This window comes from Trichoderma reesei (genome assembly GCF_000167675.1).
Source record: "Trichoderma reesei QM6a unplaced genomic scaffold TRIREscaffold_3, whole genome shotgun sequence".
NCBI lineage: Eukaryota > Fungi > Ascomycota > Sordariomycetes > Hypocreales > Hypocreaceae > Trichoderma > Trichoderma reesei.
The window spans coordinates 1,134,757-1,151,705 of record NW_006711150.1 but is presented as its reverse complement, the minus strand read 5'-3'; the positions used below and the strand labels follow the sequence as shown (position 1 = coordinate 1,151,705).

The 16,949-nt window shown below is 53.8% G+C and overlaps 6 protein-coding genes across 6 annotated transcripts; 2 read left to right on the top strand and 4 right to left on the bottom strand.

Moving 5' to 3' along the window:
- Nucleotides 1–414: 414 nt before the first annotated feature.
- TRIREDRAFT_120432 (uncharacterized protein) lies at nt 415–2,161 on the top strand. The gene is made up of 2 exons (XM_006962893.1): nt 415–530; nt 616–2,161. The coding sequence occupies exon 2, from the start codon at nt 794–796 to the stop codon at nt 2,021–2,023; it is 1,230 nt and encodes a 409-aa protein (XP_006962955.1). The 5' UTR covers nt 415–530; nt 616–793; the 3' UTR covers nt 2,024–2,161.
- Nucleotides 2,162–2,237: 76 nt separating this feature from the next.
- On the bottom strand, nt 2,238–4,300 carry TRIREDRAFT_2648 (uncharacterized protein; the record flags this gene model as incomplete). The annotated part of the gene is made up of 3 exons (XM_006962431.1): nt 2,238–2,263; nt 2,336–4,162; nt 4,243–4,300. The coding sequence occupies 3 exons, from the start codon at nt 4,298–4,300 to the stop codon at nt 2,238–2,240; spliced, it is 1,911 nt and encodes a 636-aa protein (XP_006962493.1).
- A 1,040-nt stretch (nt 4,301–5,340) lies between these two features.
- TRIREDRAFT_75403 (selenocysteine lyase) lies at nt 5,341–6,711 on the top strand (the record flags this gene model as incomplete). Its single annotated transcript, XM_006962892.1, has 2 exons — nt 5,341–6,475; nt 6,530–6,711. 2 exons carry the CDS (start codon nt 5,341–5,343, stop codon nt 6,589–6,591), a joined length of 1,197 nt encoding a protein of 398 aa, XP_006962954.1. The 3' UTR covers nt 6,592–6,711.
- A 475-nt stretch (nt 6,712–7,186) lies between these two features.
- TRIREDRAFT_104401 (cell wall protein) lies at nt 7,187–7,900 on the bottom strand (the record flags this gene model as incomplete). Its single annotated transcript, XM_006962667.1, has 2 exons — nt 7,187–7,705; nt 7,832–7,900. The coding sequence occupies 2 exons, from the start codon at nt 7,898–7,900 to the stop codon at nt 7,187–7,189; spliced, it is 588 nt and encodes a 195-aa protein (XP_006962729.1).
- Nucleotides 7,901–9,170: 1,270 nt separating this feature from the next.
- Nucleotides 9,171–10,500, bottom strand: TRIREDRAFT_104400 (uncharacterized protein; the record flags this gene model as incomplete). Its single annotated transcript, XM_006962666.1, has 3 exons — nt 9,171–9,337; nt 9,397–10,217; nt 10,298–10,500. 3 exons carry the CDS (start codon nt 10,498–10,500, stop codon nt 9,171–9,173), a joined length of 1,191 nt encoding a protein of 396 aa, XP_006962728.1.
- A 3,517-nt stretch (nt 10,501–14,017) lies between these two features.
- Nucleotides 14,018–15,065, bottom strand: TRIREDRAFT_104399 (uncharacterized protein; the record flags this gene model as incomplete). Its single annotated transcript, XM_006962665.1, has 6 exons — nt 14,018–14,125; nt 14,160–14,181; nt 14,222–14,246; nt 14,520–14,523; nt 14,695–14,910; nt 15,060–15,065. The coding sequence occupies 6 exons, from the start codon at nt 15,063–15,065 to the stop codon at nt 14,018–14,020; spliced, it is 381 nt and encodes a 126-aa protein (XP_006962727.1).
- Between the last annotated feature and the right edge of the window lie 1,884 nt (nt 15,066–16,949).

Sequence of the window (16,949 nt, the reverse complement as noted above, 5' to 3'; positions counted from 1 at the left end):
CTGTCACGCCGTGCAGGCAACACTGTACTCGGCAAAGCAGCGGGAGCCATTGCGAGTGTCCATTGTGTCTTGGAGTCGCGAGGCAGGACATAGGTGAGACCTAGACAATGTTCGCATGCGCTGAGGGCCATGGATGAGTGTGACGCCGTGCAATTGGTCGAGCTGGAAGAGACATTCAGATGCTTTGCAACTCTTTGTCTTGCTTCCTTAACCCAGCCTGGCCATCAGCCCAGTGTGATAAATGAGGTCGATAGCTGACAGCCACTGTGTCTAACCGGTATTGGATGCCCCCCTTATGTACAGCCTTCCAGAGGACGAAATGCTCCTCACATGTACCTGCATGGCATTGAAGCTGAAGCCTTGTTGATAGAAACTGTGGCAGCAAAATCAAGATACCACACACGCAGATATAATACGATGTAGGTTCGGCCAAGACTTGCGTCTGCACTTTTCTACGTAATCTTGTACAATTACTCGACCGCATCTCCCGCTCCAGGCCAGCAGCAGGTACATGTACCGGCACTCCCTGGGTAAGGCCCTGAAGCCCCACCAACCATCAGTCCATCTATCACATGACACAGCCAGTCAACTCATGACGCTGATTTCCATGAGCAGCCTCGAATCAGAGAGACAAAAAGAGTCCAGCCTCCCCTTCCAGCGTCCCACGACGGCTTCAATCGCCGGTTTGCCCAGCCTCGCCTCCTGGGCAAGTCCGCAATACAGCCCTTGACCCAGATAATTCGACGTCCACTCCTCTCCCGCAGCTCTCCGCCCTCGCCAAAGCCTCCTCGCCATGTTCTCTACCAAATCAGCCCAGTCCCTCCGGAACCTCTTCGCCAGCTACCACGAACCCCCGTCCATCTCCAAGCAGCAGTCGCAAAAGCTGCTCGACGGCCTCAAGGCCTCCTTCCGCAGCCATCTCGACCGCGAATACGGCCGCTCGTCCTCCGACAGCGCTCCCGCGCCCGCCAACGCCGGAGATGCCCTCGAACCCCAGAGCAACACCGCGCGCCGCCGCTCCGCCGCGACTCTGCACTTGAAATCCATCCTAGCGAACCCCTTGTTCAGCTACGACGGCAACAAACAGAATACTGCTGCTGCTGCAGCTGCCGCTTCTCACTTGCCCAAGGCGCTGTGGGTGCCGGACCGCGATCCCATGGATGTCTTTGATCATGCGGTTTCGCGGGGCATGATGACGCTCAAGGCGGCCACGGGCTGCTTGGTGGCCAAGGGGCAGCAGATGGGCGAGGGCCACGCACCTGTCGCGGGCTCGGATACGGCACTGCGAGTTGTCCGGTGGCTTCGGTCGTCTGGCGCGGAGAGCAGCCTTCAGTTTCTGGACAGGCCAGCCTTTGTTCAGGCGCTGGCGCCGTTCCTAGTGGCCGAGAAGATGGAAGGGATAGCGTGGGAATGGATCACGCGGACAATGAACGAGCCGGCAGCAAACATTAGCGAGGAGCAGCGCATCGCCCGTGCGTCGTCTTTGTTGTCGCAGCTGGTCCGCATCAAGAGCCAATCTCACTACGGGAACCTCGACGCCGCCATCCAGGCCATCCTCGAAGCAGAGCAGCTCTTCCAGCACAGCCCTCTGCTTCCGAAGCTGCTGGTCCAGCCGTGGAGGTCCGTATCCTGGCTCTCCACCGTCGAGGCGTACAGCAGAGCGATGCCCACGGAGAAGCTGTTCGAAGCGCACATGGCCACGGCGCAACGGCTCCCACGACCGTTTCCGGTCGAAACCGCGCATCTGCACCTGCACCACCCAACGCACCCCGACCACGCTCCCGCCATGCGATTCTTCAACGACAAGAAGAGGCTGCGCAAGCTGGTGCAGGCGCTGGGCCCCGAGAAGGTGAACCTCGCCAAGTTTACGGGCATGGGCACGATACCGTGGATCGCCTTTTTGGGCCACGACACGGTCAATCACCTGCAGCAATCTGGGAGGAGCGAGGAGGCACGGGGCATTACGAACATTTTGCGGTCTGAGCTGTCAGATATATTTGCCGAGACGTTGACGCCAGCTTGATGCCGAGGCAGAGAGGGGCCTGGTAGCGTCGTTTTCTTGTTTTGTAACATTCTCACGATTATTGAGTCATGTTTGGGTTATTGGGTCATGGACAAGGCGCATAGGAGCAGATTTTGGTCGTTATTTTGGATACCCTGCCTCTTTCTTTACGAGGCCAAATAGATGAAATGTAAAAATACAACTCTCTACAGCATTGTGTTACCCACGCTTTTGTCTAATCCGAGAAACCCTGAAAAGAGTCTTTGTCGTCATCCCCATCATCATCATCTTCTTCCTCTTCGCCTTCGATTTCTTCGTCCTCCTCTTCTTCACCCTCCTCCTCGTCATCGTCATCATCATCATCCTCCTGCTCTTCCACCTCAAAGACACCAGAGATATCCCACCGATCACCATTCGCCTTCCTGCTCACATACTTGACAAACTTGAGCGCGCCGCTGTCCCGCAAAACAAGCGTCATCTTGTTCCACGCCGCCGCCTGGAAGAACAGGATGTTGTCGTCATCCCCGCTAGACTTGTACACAGCGGCATCCTCGTTCGCGTCGTCGTCGCCAGCCATGTAGACCTCGTGCCCGCCGACTTCGACGGGCTCGTCGTCTGCTTCTTCGGCTTTGGCTTTGCCCTTGCCTTTGTCTTTACTCTTCTTCTTCGTCGTCGTCTTCTTGTTGCCGTTGGGCTTCGCCTGTGCTTCTTCCTCTTCTGCTTCGACTTCGTCGTCCTCGTCGTCCTCGTTGACGTCTCCCCAGCCAGGTGTGGGAGTGAGCCCCAGGTTGAGCTCTAGACGCGGCTTGCCCTCGTGGCCGGTGGCGAGGGTGTAGTCCATCCCGCGACGGAATCGCCGGGCCAGGACATCGTGGCTCTCGATGGTGCAGCCTGTCGCGACCTGCAGCCAGTGGCGGAACTGTCGGCTAGGGAAGAGCTTGTTGAGTAACTCTGAGATGGGGGAGTCGTCCGACGATGAACCGCCTGACGCAGAAGGCTGCTGGTAGAGAAACCTGTGCTTGTGGGGTGGCTTTGAGACCTTCCACGAGGTGGACTTTTCAATCTCCGAGCTGTTCTCAGGGAGGGTCGCCTTCTCCTGCGCCTCGATGTACTCTCGCAGTCTGCTTGAGAACTTCTTGGATAAGACGTCTGAAAGCGTGATGCTTGAGGTTTCTTCAAAGTGCTCCGAGACCTGCTCCAGCGTATCCGGCGTAAGATATGTCGGCGCAATGTACTGCAGCAGAAACTCAAGATCCGCTTCTTCGAATTCGGGCTCGCTGCCATTTGCGTTGTCGACCTTGACGGGGTTTGCCTGCGGTGCATCGTACTGAGCAGGGTTGCCCTGCAGCTGCATGAGGCCGCTGTTCTTTGCGTTCCTCTCCTCCTCGCCCTCGATATATCCGTCCTCTCCCAGCTGCGGGATGTGGAACCAGCCGCTGATGGCCATGCGCACACGGCCGCCGTCCTTTTCTAGCTGCGCCTTGGTCTCGGCGTGGTACACCTCTTCGACGTCGTGGAAGCTTTCACCGGGCTGGACGGCAAAGAAGCTCAGCTGGTTCCACGCGGGCGGGATGACCTTGACGGGGTCTGGCAGCGGCGTCTTGGCAACCTCGCCGTCCTTGTTCTTGATCTCCTGCGTCGGGAACAGGCGCAATGCGCCGCCCCATTCGGGCTTCCAGGGCGTGTCGGGATCGGTCAGGTAGAGGATGTAGCTGACGCGCCTGCTGCCGATGACGTCGTCGTGGCAGAGCAGGTAGCAGCCCGGGGTGTAGATGTTGATGGCCATGTCCGTCTTCCTGCCGCTCAGCGGGCCGCAGCCCGTGATGCCCGAGACGTAGTTGCGGAACGTCTCGGAGTAGATGGCATCGCGGAGGGCGAGCACCGAGGGCAGCTTGGCGAGGGACTCGTCGTCGAGGCCGTCGAGGTTGGCCAGGTCGCCGGACTGGTGGATCTTGTAAATGTCCGTCTCCTTGGGCGTGAACTGGACGTTTTCGCGGATCTCGTCTCGAACCGACCGGAGCAGCTTGTCGTCGACCAGCTCGTGGATGACGGCATGCTTGTACGGCGACGACTCTGCGTACTCCTTTGTGTATGAGCTGAGGACGGAGTCGTCAAAGAGGCCCTTGCGGAAGCGCTTCTTTGCATCTTCTGGGCTGATGGCTGCAGCGTTGCTGATGGTTAGCACCCAAGCAGGGCCAGAGACATCCAAAGAGGCTGGAGAATGCTGTAAAGGGACGTACAGGTCTTGGGCTTCTTGCTGCCGGCCTTTTTGCTGGAGCTCTCCGCCTTTCTCTTCATCTTGACGGCTGAAACTCTGTGGAATTGGGTGAGGCTGCGTCAATTGGCGAAGGAGAAGTTGGGAAAAAAAAAATAACAAAATTTTCGGAAAAGAGGTGGGAAATGGTATGAGGCGAGTTGCGAGATCAGCCGATTGCTGGGCGCGCATCAATCTCCAACTTTTTTTTTCTGCCGCTCCAACAATCAACTGATTGACACCACCTGCTTCCCCACCGCTGGAGCTATGCTGTAAATTTCCTATTTGGGAAAGCAAGGTAAAGTCGGCGTATTCGGGCATTCACCTGCGTCATGAGGGTCAAATTCCATTACCAACCGCTGGTAAATGACAAGCACCAGGCCTCTGTTCGATGCTTCAATGGCATTCTATCGTTTTGTATGTTGCCAATTCATCAAGACTCGAGTTTATCGATGGCATCAGGCCCCCCTTTCACCTGTAAGCCCCATTCCATGGCTCTTCTCAGTTCGTTACCTGCTTTCTCAGAGTACAATTCTGGTCTGAATTTTAAGATGATCACATACATGATTGTGCTCTCTATGCGATAGTCGATGGCTTCTGATATCATGAAGAATACTTCAACTCCCTAAGACCAGAAATTGCTCCTATTCGTTACAGCTTCCTAAGCAAAGCGCCTGTATTCTCCCTCGCTCAGCTAGCATACTTACCCTGCAACGCAACAGGATTCCCATCCCCGTGCGAACCAGCCCTCGATGTCTCCGAGAATCGACTGTAAAGTATCAGAGTAGACACAACAATACCTGGGTCACGATCCATCCAACTTCTACTCTCCTTCATTCGCGTGACTGCCCCTCATCTTGCATCGGCTTGCAGAATAATGCCGACTGAACTTGGCTGGGCATCTCTCGGCGGGGTCAGGGGATAACACGGCTTTCATACAACACCACGTTGAGACGGAATACCCAATGTAACCTCCCCTCACCTCAGCATTCAAGATCAACTGAACAGATGAGTGACTCCATTGGTAGCCTGTGAAACAAAGACCTGCCTGTTAATCCAGCATCATCACCGTCCAAGCCCAGCCATGTCCTTTGAAGACCACCAGAAAGAAGTCCGGGACAAGTTCCCCGCCCTCCAGCAAGACCAAGTCTTCTTCGACAACGCCGGCGGCAGCCAAACCCTCGGCACCGTCATCGACTCCATCAAGGACTACCTCAGCTCGACCAACGTACAGCTCGGTGCCTCGTATGACGTCGGCCAGAAATCGACGTCCGCGTACAGGGCCGGGTACCAGGCGGCTGCCAAGTACATCAACGCCGACCCGGACGAGATTGTCTTTGGCCCGTCGACCACGCAGCTCCTCCGCAATCTGTCATATGCCCTCAAGTTCAGACCCGGCGACGAAATCGTTGTATCTCGCATAGATCACGAGGCCAACATCGCTCCGTGGGTCGATCTGGCAGAGCGCCAGAACCTCGTCCTCAAGTGGTGGAAGCCAACCTCCGGCCCGAACCCCAAACTCACAGTCGAAACCTTGACTCCTCTCATTGACGAGAAGACGAAACTGGTCACTTGTACGCATACGAGCAATATCCTGGGCACAATCACCGACGTGCGAGCCATAGCAGATGTAGCTCACAGCGTCGGGGCCCTCCTGTGCGTTGACGGCGTGGCCTACGCTCCCCATCGGCGCATCGACGTCAAGGCGTTTGGCGTCGACTTTTACTGCTTCTCGTGGTACAAGGTCTACGGGCCGCATGTCTCCATGCTATACGGCAGCTGGAGCGCGCAGACTCAGCTGAGAACGCTGGGCCACTTCTTCAACCCTTCTGCCTCGCTGGAGGACAAGCTCGGCCTTGCTGGCGGAGCGTATGAGCTGGTGCAGTCCATCCCAAAGGTAGTCAAGTACCTAGATCTGAAGTGGCCCGATATTATTTCGCATGAAGGTCTTCTTCAGCAGAGACTCCTAAGGTACCTCAGGACGTGCGCAGGTGACTTTACCATCTATGGCGAACCCAAGGAGGAGACATCCCTTCGAGTAGCAACCATCAGCTTCTCGGTCGATGGATATGACGCACAGGCTGCCGTGGAGTTTGTGGAAAAAAGGACGAATTATGCGTTCCGCTGGGGAACCTTTTACTCAGATCGACTTGTGAGACAGACGTTGGGCTTGGGCAAGGACGGGGTTGTCAGAGTGAGCATGGTGCATTACAACACACGTGAGTCTTCAAGTCACTGAGTCAAAGATAACATGGACTGACTGATTATTGCAGTGGAAGAAGTACAGGGGCTTATTCACGCACTGATGGACCTGGTATCGTACGGTGTGTACTAGGTAGGAGGGCTTCTTCGTGCACTGGTAGACCTACCTGAGTGGCCTACAATGAGAGTTGAGCAACGGAAGCTGAAGCCAACTCTAAAGCCTGAGGGAGGTGACCATGCTGATGATGAAGAAACTACCTCATAGAGCGTGCTAGATGCGGATACGACAAACGTATGTATCTGGATAAATAGCTTTTAGAGATGAAGAACCCCTCGCTGCTATAAGTTAACCGAAGACATGGCCTCAAGTCACTGACGGTGGATTCCCATAATGTCACTTCTACTCCCACACGTAATGACATGCAACAATGTCTGAATATTGCATGCCACGTACGTCCATCGCAGCAGACCGTATGGTTATTGCTTACTGACATGGAAGGGCATTCAAACGCAGACAAAGAATTAAATTAGTAGTAGCACTCGGTATTATGGTATGGTATCTCAGCAATCCACAGCTGGTGTAGCAGGCAAAGCACCTCTCGCTTAATCAAACAATCCGCCGCGTGCAGCCCGTATCGTTGTTACATCTGCATTCCCCCACTTAAAGCAAACACATGCTATGGGAAACAGCACCAAGAGCCCACGACAGTCGATCCTCGATAGGTAGCTTACAGGGCAGCGGCCAGCACAGCAATGGCGGCACCCACCAAGCTGCCGGCAGAAGCCAGCGGGGCGGCGACGTTGGTGCTCGTCTGCGAAGCCGAAGCAGCCGTCTGCGAAGTCCCAGTCGCGGAAGAGCCGGTGGTTCGGGAAGCCGAGTTTGTCGTGGCAGGGGCAGAAGAAGAGCTGTCTGCGGTAGCCGTCTCCGACGACTCAGCAGTGCTAGACTCAGAAGAAGCGCCGGTCGTGGCGGTCGAGGACGAGTCGTCGTTGGTGGCAGTGGCAGACTCGGTCGCGCTCGACGAGTTCTCGTTGCAGACCACGTTGTCGGGAGTCGAGACGCCGGCGGAGGAGCAGATCTGCTTGGCGTACTTAACGGCCGCGGCCTGGCCGTCCTTGTCGCACGCCGAGGTCAGGCAGCAAGCGATGCCGTTGAGGAAGTCGGCGTTCTTGCAGATGCAGGCAATGTCGAGCTGTCCGCAGCCGGCGATGGACGTGCCGGTGGTGTATTTGGTGACGCAGCCGGTCTGTTGCCGCGTTAGTCGACAGTCAATCTGGTGACGTTGCCCATGAGAAGCATATGATCAAGAGCAATTGATCCGTCTTGTCAAGATGCTGAAATGATTGGCACCATTGTTTTTCTTGTTACTTACAGCACAGTCCGGGATCTGGGCGGCGGCGAGGCCGGACAGGAAGACGAGCGAGAGGACGGAGGCCTTCATCTTGGGCGGCTGAGAGAGAAGATACTATCGGGTAACGCGTAACGCTTTGATTCCAATATAGACAACGATAAGGCAAGCTGTAGAGTCTGGATCTTGAAGAGTGTAAGAAGCTGAGCGTCACCACCAAATGCAGGGGGAGGAAGAAAAAGAAAGAAGAAGCCAAGGGAAGGCCACACACACACACACACACAAGCAGCAGGAATGAATGGCTTCACTTGCTCCTGCACCCAACAGCCCAGCCAACCAGGTAGGTAGGCACTACCCAGTAGCTACTAGCCCCAGATTGAGAGCTCCCTGTTTGGTCCGCTAGCGACGTTCCGCGCTCCCGATTTGGCGGGCCTGGGGAAAGAAGGGGGGCCTGGCGCCATTAGTTAGAGGGCTGGACAGCCCATTCGCTCAGCGCTCTCTAGGGCGGTCAATGGTGCTGAAGCCACAGCGGGGGGGTTGAAAGGGTTCAGGCTGGGGATTTCCAGGGGCTGCGGCCAATCGCGGCGGACATGGACTCTTTGGACCTCCCGACATCTCATGACTTTCTTATTCTGGTTCGTACTCGTATAATTTGCCGGCCTGGAGACGTCCAGGGTGGCATCAACAACGTCACAGACGTCATTTGAAGTTGTCTTGAATTGTGCTGTGCTGTGCATAGTGTACAGCTGCAGTGATTAGACAAGATGGCATGAGCTTGTGGTGATGCAGTGCTTGGGGGAGCAGTTGGTGATGGTATGTGCAATCTCGGCACACCGCAAAGCGACCAGATGGACTCAGGATCTCGTCGAGTGCTTCCCAAGAATCTTCCGTCTCGATCTGAATCTAAATACGAGTAATCTGCATGGTAACTGCAAAGAGTAAGACGAGCCACTCTGTACACGGAGCATTTGAGTCTAACATCTCGCGGCTTCAATAATACGATGCGTTTCAGACCATCACCGTCCATTCAACGACTCCTCGTGCATCCGATGTGTCTGTCAGTTGTGGTAGATGGCAGCCATCCCCGCATTGCATCTGTCGTCGGTCTGATGCCGATCTCAACGATGGCTCTGAAACGTATCATCTATATAAGCCTTCATCTTCAACTTATATGACCCCGCGGGTGACACCTTTCGGTCAATGCCCTGATATGTCGTTAAACATTCTATAAAAGGGGGCCGCGAATGGGAGCGTGAGCATCATTCTTAAGTACGCAAATGCTAGTTCCTTTCAAAACGCCTGAAAGCCATATGTCCACCCACTACTAGGCACTCATACGTGTCCAGCCCTGTTCAAGAATCCATCACACCTTTTTGCCCTGTCTCAGAAGCTCAGAGACCTTGGGTGGCAGCACCAACGCGCTGCGGTCGTTGCGCCGGTAAAAGTCCACAAGAGCGACGGAAGTTTGCTCAGGCTTATCCTCATGAATAAAGTGCCCAGCATCAGGGAATACCTGCAAAGCATATTTACCTGTACGATATCATGTCAGTGCGTCCCCAGCAGCTACAGACACACACACACAGGCTTACCTTGCATCTGGCCAATGGTCAACTCTGTGTCCAGTCGATCTGTACCAGCAAGCAGCAGCAGTTTCCCACCACGAGCGCCCAAGAACTTCTTGCTCAAGCCCACAAACCAGTCTTCCCAGAACGGCTGCGTGGCCGCGAGGTTCGTCCTCCACCTCCACGGGCGGGATGCGTCCTTGCTCTCGTCCCAGACTAACAGCGCCGGCACCGATGCTCTCGCGGAGACGGCATTCCTGACAGTCCGGGTCCTGATATGCCAGTCGATGCCCGACTCGACAGTTGCGAATCCTCCTGGCCGCGTCGACAAGTAAGTCTGCATGCTCTGGAGGGCATCCATTGCGGAGCCCTCAACGACATCCAAGACGGCATATGCCAGGAGAGCCGTGCCCAGCTTCCCAGACATGGCCAGGTCCGTCACGACGGCGCCGCCTAGAGAGTGGCCCACAAGCACTATCGGCGGCAGTTCCTTCCAGCCCATTTGCTTTTTCGTGCCCTCAACCATGGCAAACAGATCCGACGACAGGGTATCCAGCCGCAGATCCAGAGCTGCGCCGTCAGGAGCAGTGGTAGAGCCGTGACCCCTGCAGTCGACTGCCAGTATGCCGGCATTGGGCAGTCGTTTCCGTATCTCAGCCCCCACCAGTGCAAAGGACAGCCCCGAGGAACCAGCTCCATGGTGCATAACATACAGAGGACCTTTATCTGACGGCGAGCTGAGATAGACGTGATAAGTCACGTCCGGATTGGTCTCCGACTTGAGAAACAGCTCTCGTTCAAAGTAGGTTGTCCAGGGAATCTGCTCCAGCGTCCGGCCCCTCGCTACGCTGCGTACCCGTCAGCCCGACAGCCCATGGATTCAAAGCAAGCATACATAGTCTCGTCGTTCCAGCTCAGGTGTAGTTACCCTTGAGGGCGAGCAAAGAGCTTCTGGCTCGGCGTCGGGATGATTGTCCCCGTCGAAGATACCGAAGACGCCGAGGAGGAATCGTCGTCCAGCCCCTCGGGCAGCTCCGGCACCTGGTCCTCCTCAGCCTCGTCCAGCTGATCAAAGGGCTCGGGGGGCAGCCCGAGCTTTGACTTTGCCCAAGCTCGCTGCAGGTCGCTCATGATGGTGCCGTTGCCTGGAGCACAACTGCCGACGATAAGCAGGTGGAGGAGTGTGCTGATCAAGGTCCGGCCATTCGCAGAATGAATGCGGGGGTTTCTGGAAGGTCCGTGGAGAGGCGATTGATGACGTTGAACCACTATCAAACTGCTGGATCCTGTGTCACGAATGTCTGCGTCAATCGTCAACTATTGTCTCGACAGCAGCGAGAGATGCCGCCGTGTGAGAATATCAGCCTGCTGCACTTTGGGCCGTAGGATTTGTGTGTACGAAGAATGTAGCTCAATGGTTACGAAACAACGTCAGTGAAGAGAGCGCCATGCATTGGTTGGTCAATCAAATGCTCGTGTGGGTCAATGTGTAGCTGCACTGTGTCTTATTGGCAGAATACCGGCTGTCTTACAGTGTGAGTCCTGTAAATTGCCACTCACTCTCAGCTACATGTTGGAGAATGTGTTCTGATAAGAAGCTCAAGAAAACCACGATAATTTAGTATCTGGCCCAGATGGACCTGAAGTTCTGTCAGTAAAAGCCTCAGAGAATACTGGATCGCTCGTATGTTCGTGACCCTGGATCGTGTTACCAAGGACGAAACATTAAGAGGTGAAGTGTGCAGTCGCTGAAAAGACTGGCATAAGAGTCTCGTACTGCATCTCGGGCACATAGAAGACTCTCAAGTAGTCGTATATAAGCGTATTCTTCCGGAGGCTTCCAAACTCTCTTCATAATCGAAGAAGAAGCGAGAAATGCGTGTCGTGATGTCATCTCTCCTCGTGATACCCTTCTTGATAGAGCTTAAAAGCTGACAGAACCAAGTGATGCTACACAGCCACCCCCAATCTGCAAGTCCATGATGTTCTCTTAACCCACTATGCACTTCATGGTGATGGATTATACAATAAAGGAAGCCCTAAGAATGTGCTTACACAGTCCTGTCTGATGGTGATGCCACACAACCCATAATCATGATGGCGCGTAATATCTTAGTTATAATCTCACAAAGAATCTTCTAGTATCTTTCGTGTCACTCAACTCATGGCTAGCCAGAGAAGTACCGAAGCCAAGCAGGGCATCAACTCTCGGTCGATCACTTGGCCGCAGCGCATTGCATAGGAGTGGCCTTTGGGGTAGGGTTCGGCCCAAGCGGTCCATACACCCGCTCGGACGCTCCCTCGGTATTCCGGAAGAGCAAAGGATTTTACAAAGGGATACGCAGCTGAGTTCAAAAGTCAATACTTGGAGTAAGCCTGCAGGGAGGAGTGGAAAAAAGACAGCTCATCTGGGCAGCGAGGTGGCACGGCTGATTGGCTTTGGGTTGGGCCACAAATATCGCCTGGTGGATGTGTGGCATCACTGACACCCATTGCTCAGGTCACAAGGACAATGGTTCATTCCAGTCGCATCAGCTGTGTGTCAGTATTCAGACACAAGTGGTGAGCATCATCCAAGCACCGTGTAGCGAAGCATATGCTCAGTATATCCTCCATCATACGCTCTGGCGGTAATAGATTCAGTGAGTCGAAACGTGTCTCAGAAGTTGCAGTAGTTGTGCTGCCCAAGCTCCGCAGAGGGCCCTTTCACTGGAATCACGGCCCTGACATCTCATATAACCGCACCACTCGTACTCCGTTTCTTTGAGACATGCATCAGCTCGGGTTACACACCGCATGTTCCCAGGACATGGTCATGGTTATGGACCCAGCCACACGGAACCAAGATCTCATATCGTGGTGTCGGCTAATGTTGGTACACGTAGCCGATGTCTTCCAATAGTTCTTGCAACTATTGCCTGGCTGGTAAGGATTCGTCACATTAGGGAGAGACACGCATGCAGGAGACATGTGCCAAACCCCTGATTCAGCTCGTTGACAGCACCTCTCGATGAGCTTGGACGCAATTTCGGACCTTCAGCAGATGATCACTGCTCTCTTGAGCTGTGAAGCAATCACGAAGGTTTGCAATAAGAGCCAGAACAGAGATGAGTGGACCGGATATTTTCGTCCGGTGGTGTATCGAAGAGTTAGGGAATGTTGTCCATGGAGTGACAACGCAAAAAGTTGGCAGTCAAACAACATCCCTTTGGGCGGCTGTTTCAGCCGGTCCTAAGAATAGAAGGCGTCAACACAACCACATGCACAACTCTGAATTTCCAAGGCACGGAGCTCTATGTTCGCAAGTGTGCAGCGCAGTAAGACACTTTCAGGCATTGTGCCGCTCTCCCTGCAGGTCATCGACGAGCTCAATGGGTGTCAACCTATTGAAAAAACCTGGTCAGCATGCAGCAGGGCGACTAGTCGGCAGACCGATGTACAGGATCGTCTTTGAATAAGTCATAACGTTGGCACTACCTATCACTGTCGACCGTTCAATAACACAGCATCGTGATCCCGTCTTAAATCGTGGTCTAGGTGCTTACACGGAGAGGCCCGAGCCGAACGGGAACTCGCCGTTTTTACGGGGGGCGGCTGTTGGACATGGACAATCGAATCTTGCAGAGCAGATTCTCGAGATGAGGTGGCAAGTATCTGCGAGGTACTTATTCGTGATTCGGACTTGAAATCCTGTCAAATCTCATTTTAACCTAGCTGTTAGCTGCATTTGGTGGACGGTGATTTGCCATCTTGGTGATATGGCAAGCATGGGATGGCACAATTAGTAAGTAGGGGCTGAGTTGCTGCAAGAGAATTCGCACACTCGCACGCCCGTGTTCCACTTGGTAGAGTGATTTTCAAAGGCTTTGAGAACACGAGTTTTCCTGCGTCGTCAAGGCCAGAGAGATGCCTTTTCTGACGACACTGATAATCAAAAGGGCCATTGACCAGAGATACACAGCCCCTCGAGGCCAGTGTCATGTCTGTTGCCTATCCGAGGCCCAGACACGCAAAAGGCGCTGCTCCGATCAACAGGTGGTTAAACCTGATCGTCTCGACTAGATGAGAGCAAGGATGCTATGGGACCTGAAGAGGAGAAGTGCGGGCGTGGAATCTAACCAACAACAGTTAAAGGACGCCAGGCAAGGGAGTGGATAGGAGAAGACGAATACCTAGTACTAAGGTAAGGTAGGTAGATACACAAACGCGTAGCGCTTGTCGAGCACATGTCAATATCCCGAGCAGCAACTCGGCGAGTTCAGCAAAGTCCCTACTGCTGATAGTCCTGATGTACCTGTTGGGTAGTACTCCAGTCGTTCCAGATTGCACTTCAAACCTGTGTGATGTGATCCAGTCAATGGCAGCTGCAAGCGAGCTTCTACCAGGCGAGATATAGCACGGTGTTCCGTAGGCGAAGCACAAATCAAGGATTTTTTTTTTCATTGTTTGTGAAGAGGAGCCAACCAGTTTCTCCTAGATTGGTGGATCGAAGCGTCTAAGCCGCAATCGTCCAGTGAGCAGCAGGGGAAGCGGCTGCCCATGAAGAGCTGCGGAGTCGCTGCGGTTCCGATGCGGGAGCTGCTGCAAAAGTACGAGTACGATAGACGCTAATAGACGACCTCGGTAAGGTACCTTGGGTACTACTACCTTAGGTATCTAGAGGTAAGGCCGTGATGCAGAACGGCTGATCAGCCAGGCTGATCAGCCAGCCAGTGACTTTTGCCAGTGGGTCAGAAAAGTGGGTCTGACCGATGTACTGCAGACTAGAGTAGAGGGCAACCCTTGCATACCCTATAAAACCTGACTTTTTTACTATTTTTATTAATTTTAGGCTTATTTCTTAATGCATTACTTAGAAATCTTTACAGTAGCTAGATCTATTATAGGAGATATATATATCTTAATTTTAAATTTTTATATAATTATTTAGATTTTTTATAGTAAAACTAGCCAGTAGGGTGTCTTGCGGCTGATTTGAAATAGCACGATTTGACGGCGGTTTTTCAAACCAGTCAATACGGGCAGAATTGGCTGTGCTGGCTAGCAACCTTTCCTACTATAGGCAATTACGCGGCCCCTGCTAGTATGGTACATTGCAAACAGGGGTCGCGGCTGGTTTGTAAACCAGGAACTCGAATTATGCAATTTACCATACTAAAAAGAGTATAGCGGTTCATTTATGAAGGCTGATCAGCCCGGCTGGTTTCAAATCAGCCGTTCTGCATCACGGCCTAAGGTAGATCCGCGGTAAGGCACCTATCTATCTGGCAATTTCCATGACAGGCGCAGGAGGTCAACTTTGCAATCCTTCGGCCAGGTACTGACCGTCTCCATTACAAATGGAAGTACTACAGCGCTGTTCTCTTGCAAGCGTTTAGCAGCTTTGGTGCGTTTGATCCGAGCTGTCTTCACTTGGGAGGCTTGCGGGGCCTTTTCGGGAGCAACTGCCACATGCCGGTGCTTGAGCGGTTTTTCTTTAGTCAAGGTACGGAAATCCAAGATTTGCGCCAGTGCTGCCGGATGTGAGATGGACCATCTCCCCTAGCCGTCAGTAGTACTAGTAGTAGTATGGAGAACGGGTTTGAACGGGACTTCGTTACTAGCACAATTGCAAGTGTGTACAGTACTGTAGATAGTCGCCATCAGATATTAAAGCAAGGCAAGGTAAGGTAGGCTGGTCAAGTACATACTGTCATGATGGCATCTCTATTCGTGCAGTTGCCTCCGTACCTAAAGAGAGCCGTGGAAGGTGCGCGATCACAAGGACCTGCTGGGGAATCTTGGAAAGTGCCGCCCTGGCCCTTGGCACATGTCCCGAGGACCTACTTAGGTATCTCTTGCCTGGATAAGGTAGGTAGGGCACCTTGCCCTCTCGTTCTTGCCCAGGTGGTAACTTCAATTGAGGCTTGTTCTCAGGTATCTTAGGTATCTCACCCAGAAACGAGGTACAAACCCTTGCCGTCCAGAAGAAGCTGGTCTTGTGCTTCTCCAATTCTTCCCAACCAAACACCAGCCTGACCAGCTGCTCTCTGTCCTTGCACTTCACTCTGGAAATCCCTTTATTGGACGGCAAAGTGCCCAGCAGCTGAGCCAAGTCGGATCAATGCAGCTACTCGCCAAGATGTCTGGCGCCGGTATGGCATGGCGACTCCCACGATGAGATGCAGAGCCACGACTTCACCCGCTGGAATCTGCCCCTTGCAGCATGCTGCGCTCGACCTAGACCTCTACCTTATCAGATCCCACAGAGATGCGCTTCCCCGATGTCGCACGGGGCGCAAGAACCTGGAGCAGCTGAGATGCGCAGATGCGTGGCGCACATCTTGCGTTGCATCTTGGGCACCAACCGCGAACCAACCATACAGAGCATCTGCATCGACGCCTGCCAACCACCATCAGATACAGGTATGTCCTACTATATCGAGTCGTCCCAGCATGGCCTAACGGGGGAGTCGGCTTCTGATCCGTGCTCGCCAAGGCCAAAAACCTTCACCCAGGCCCACCAACAAAGGCAATTAACGCCGGTTGAATTGATCAGACGTTGGCAGGGTCACTTCGGCCGACGCGCTAATGGGGAATTTTTGTCCTCCCATCATCAGCCTTGCCGTTTGGTCCACGGTCGGGAGCTGCCTTTTCCTCGCTGCAGAACTGCACGGACAGTTAGTCGCCAGGTCGATCGCGATCGGCTGTCTGGCGTGGCCATTGCGCAATGCAGAGGGGCAAAAAATTCCTACTTCCAGCACATACCTGGTTGTGCTTTGCGGATCAGACTGGCAAACTGATGGCCGTGAGATCAGTCTTCACTTTGGCTCGCCGCCTTATTTGTTGCTTCGATATACATACGGCCAACCTATTAACAATTTATCTCCCTATTAGATACCCAACATCAACTTGCTCACAGCAACTTCGGTGGCAGCCGGATATCCATTCGCCGAGCTGGGATTCACAGTGCCGATGTTCATGACTTGCTACGGGCCTTGTCTGTCTTCAAGATCACCTGCTACGACTGTCACGACCTGGAGCAGCGTCAGCGTCTTCCACTAGCGAGGAGCATGTCTAACAAATTTGCTTTTGTGACAAGGCATCATCACAGAGCCGGCCGTGGTCGGTCACACTTTTCGCTTGCGAAGAACATTACTATCAGCAACCAACTACTTGTCCAAGTTCTGCCACTAGTTGGCAAAAGGGCGTTAGAACAAGCGCAGCGCCTGGACAGGGACCGGGCCTGGATGGCACAATGTGCAAGGGAGCTGCCGAGGGGCCATTACGGAGTACGGAGACCGGAATGCCGTGCTAAGGCTCCCGCCTCTGCGATCCACTCGCGCAACATGCACCCGCGCATACGATACTTGTACGAAGCAGAGTGTGCGTACGGAATCAGCATCGATTGCAACAGAACCCGGCAGAGAAGATGGTGGACAGTCAAATAATACCTACTATGCTCACTCGAACCGTATGAGGAGCAATCGCCATGGCGTGTATCTTTTTCTCACTCGCTCAAAGGTACTCCGTACGAAATGTGTATCCAACGTGTGAGCAGATCCGACGCAGTCCAATGGAGAGGGACTTCTGAGTTCAGG

What these genes read in the sequence shown, in the direction of transcription:
- TRIREDRAFT_120432 (XM_006962893.1), top strand. Translation starts at nt 794, where the DNA reads ATGTTCTCTACCAAATCAGCCCAGTCCCTCCGGAACCTCTTCGCCAGC.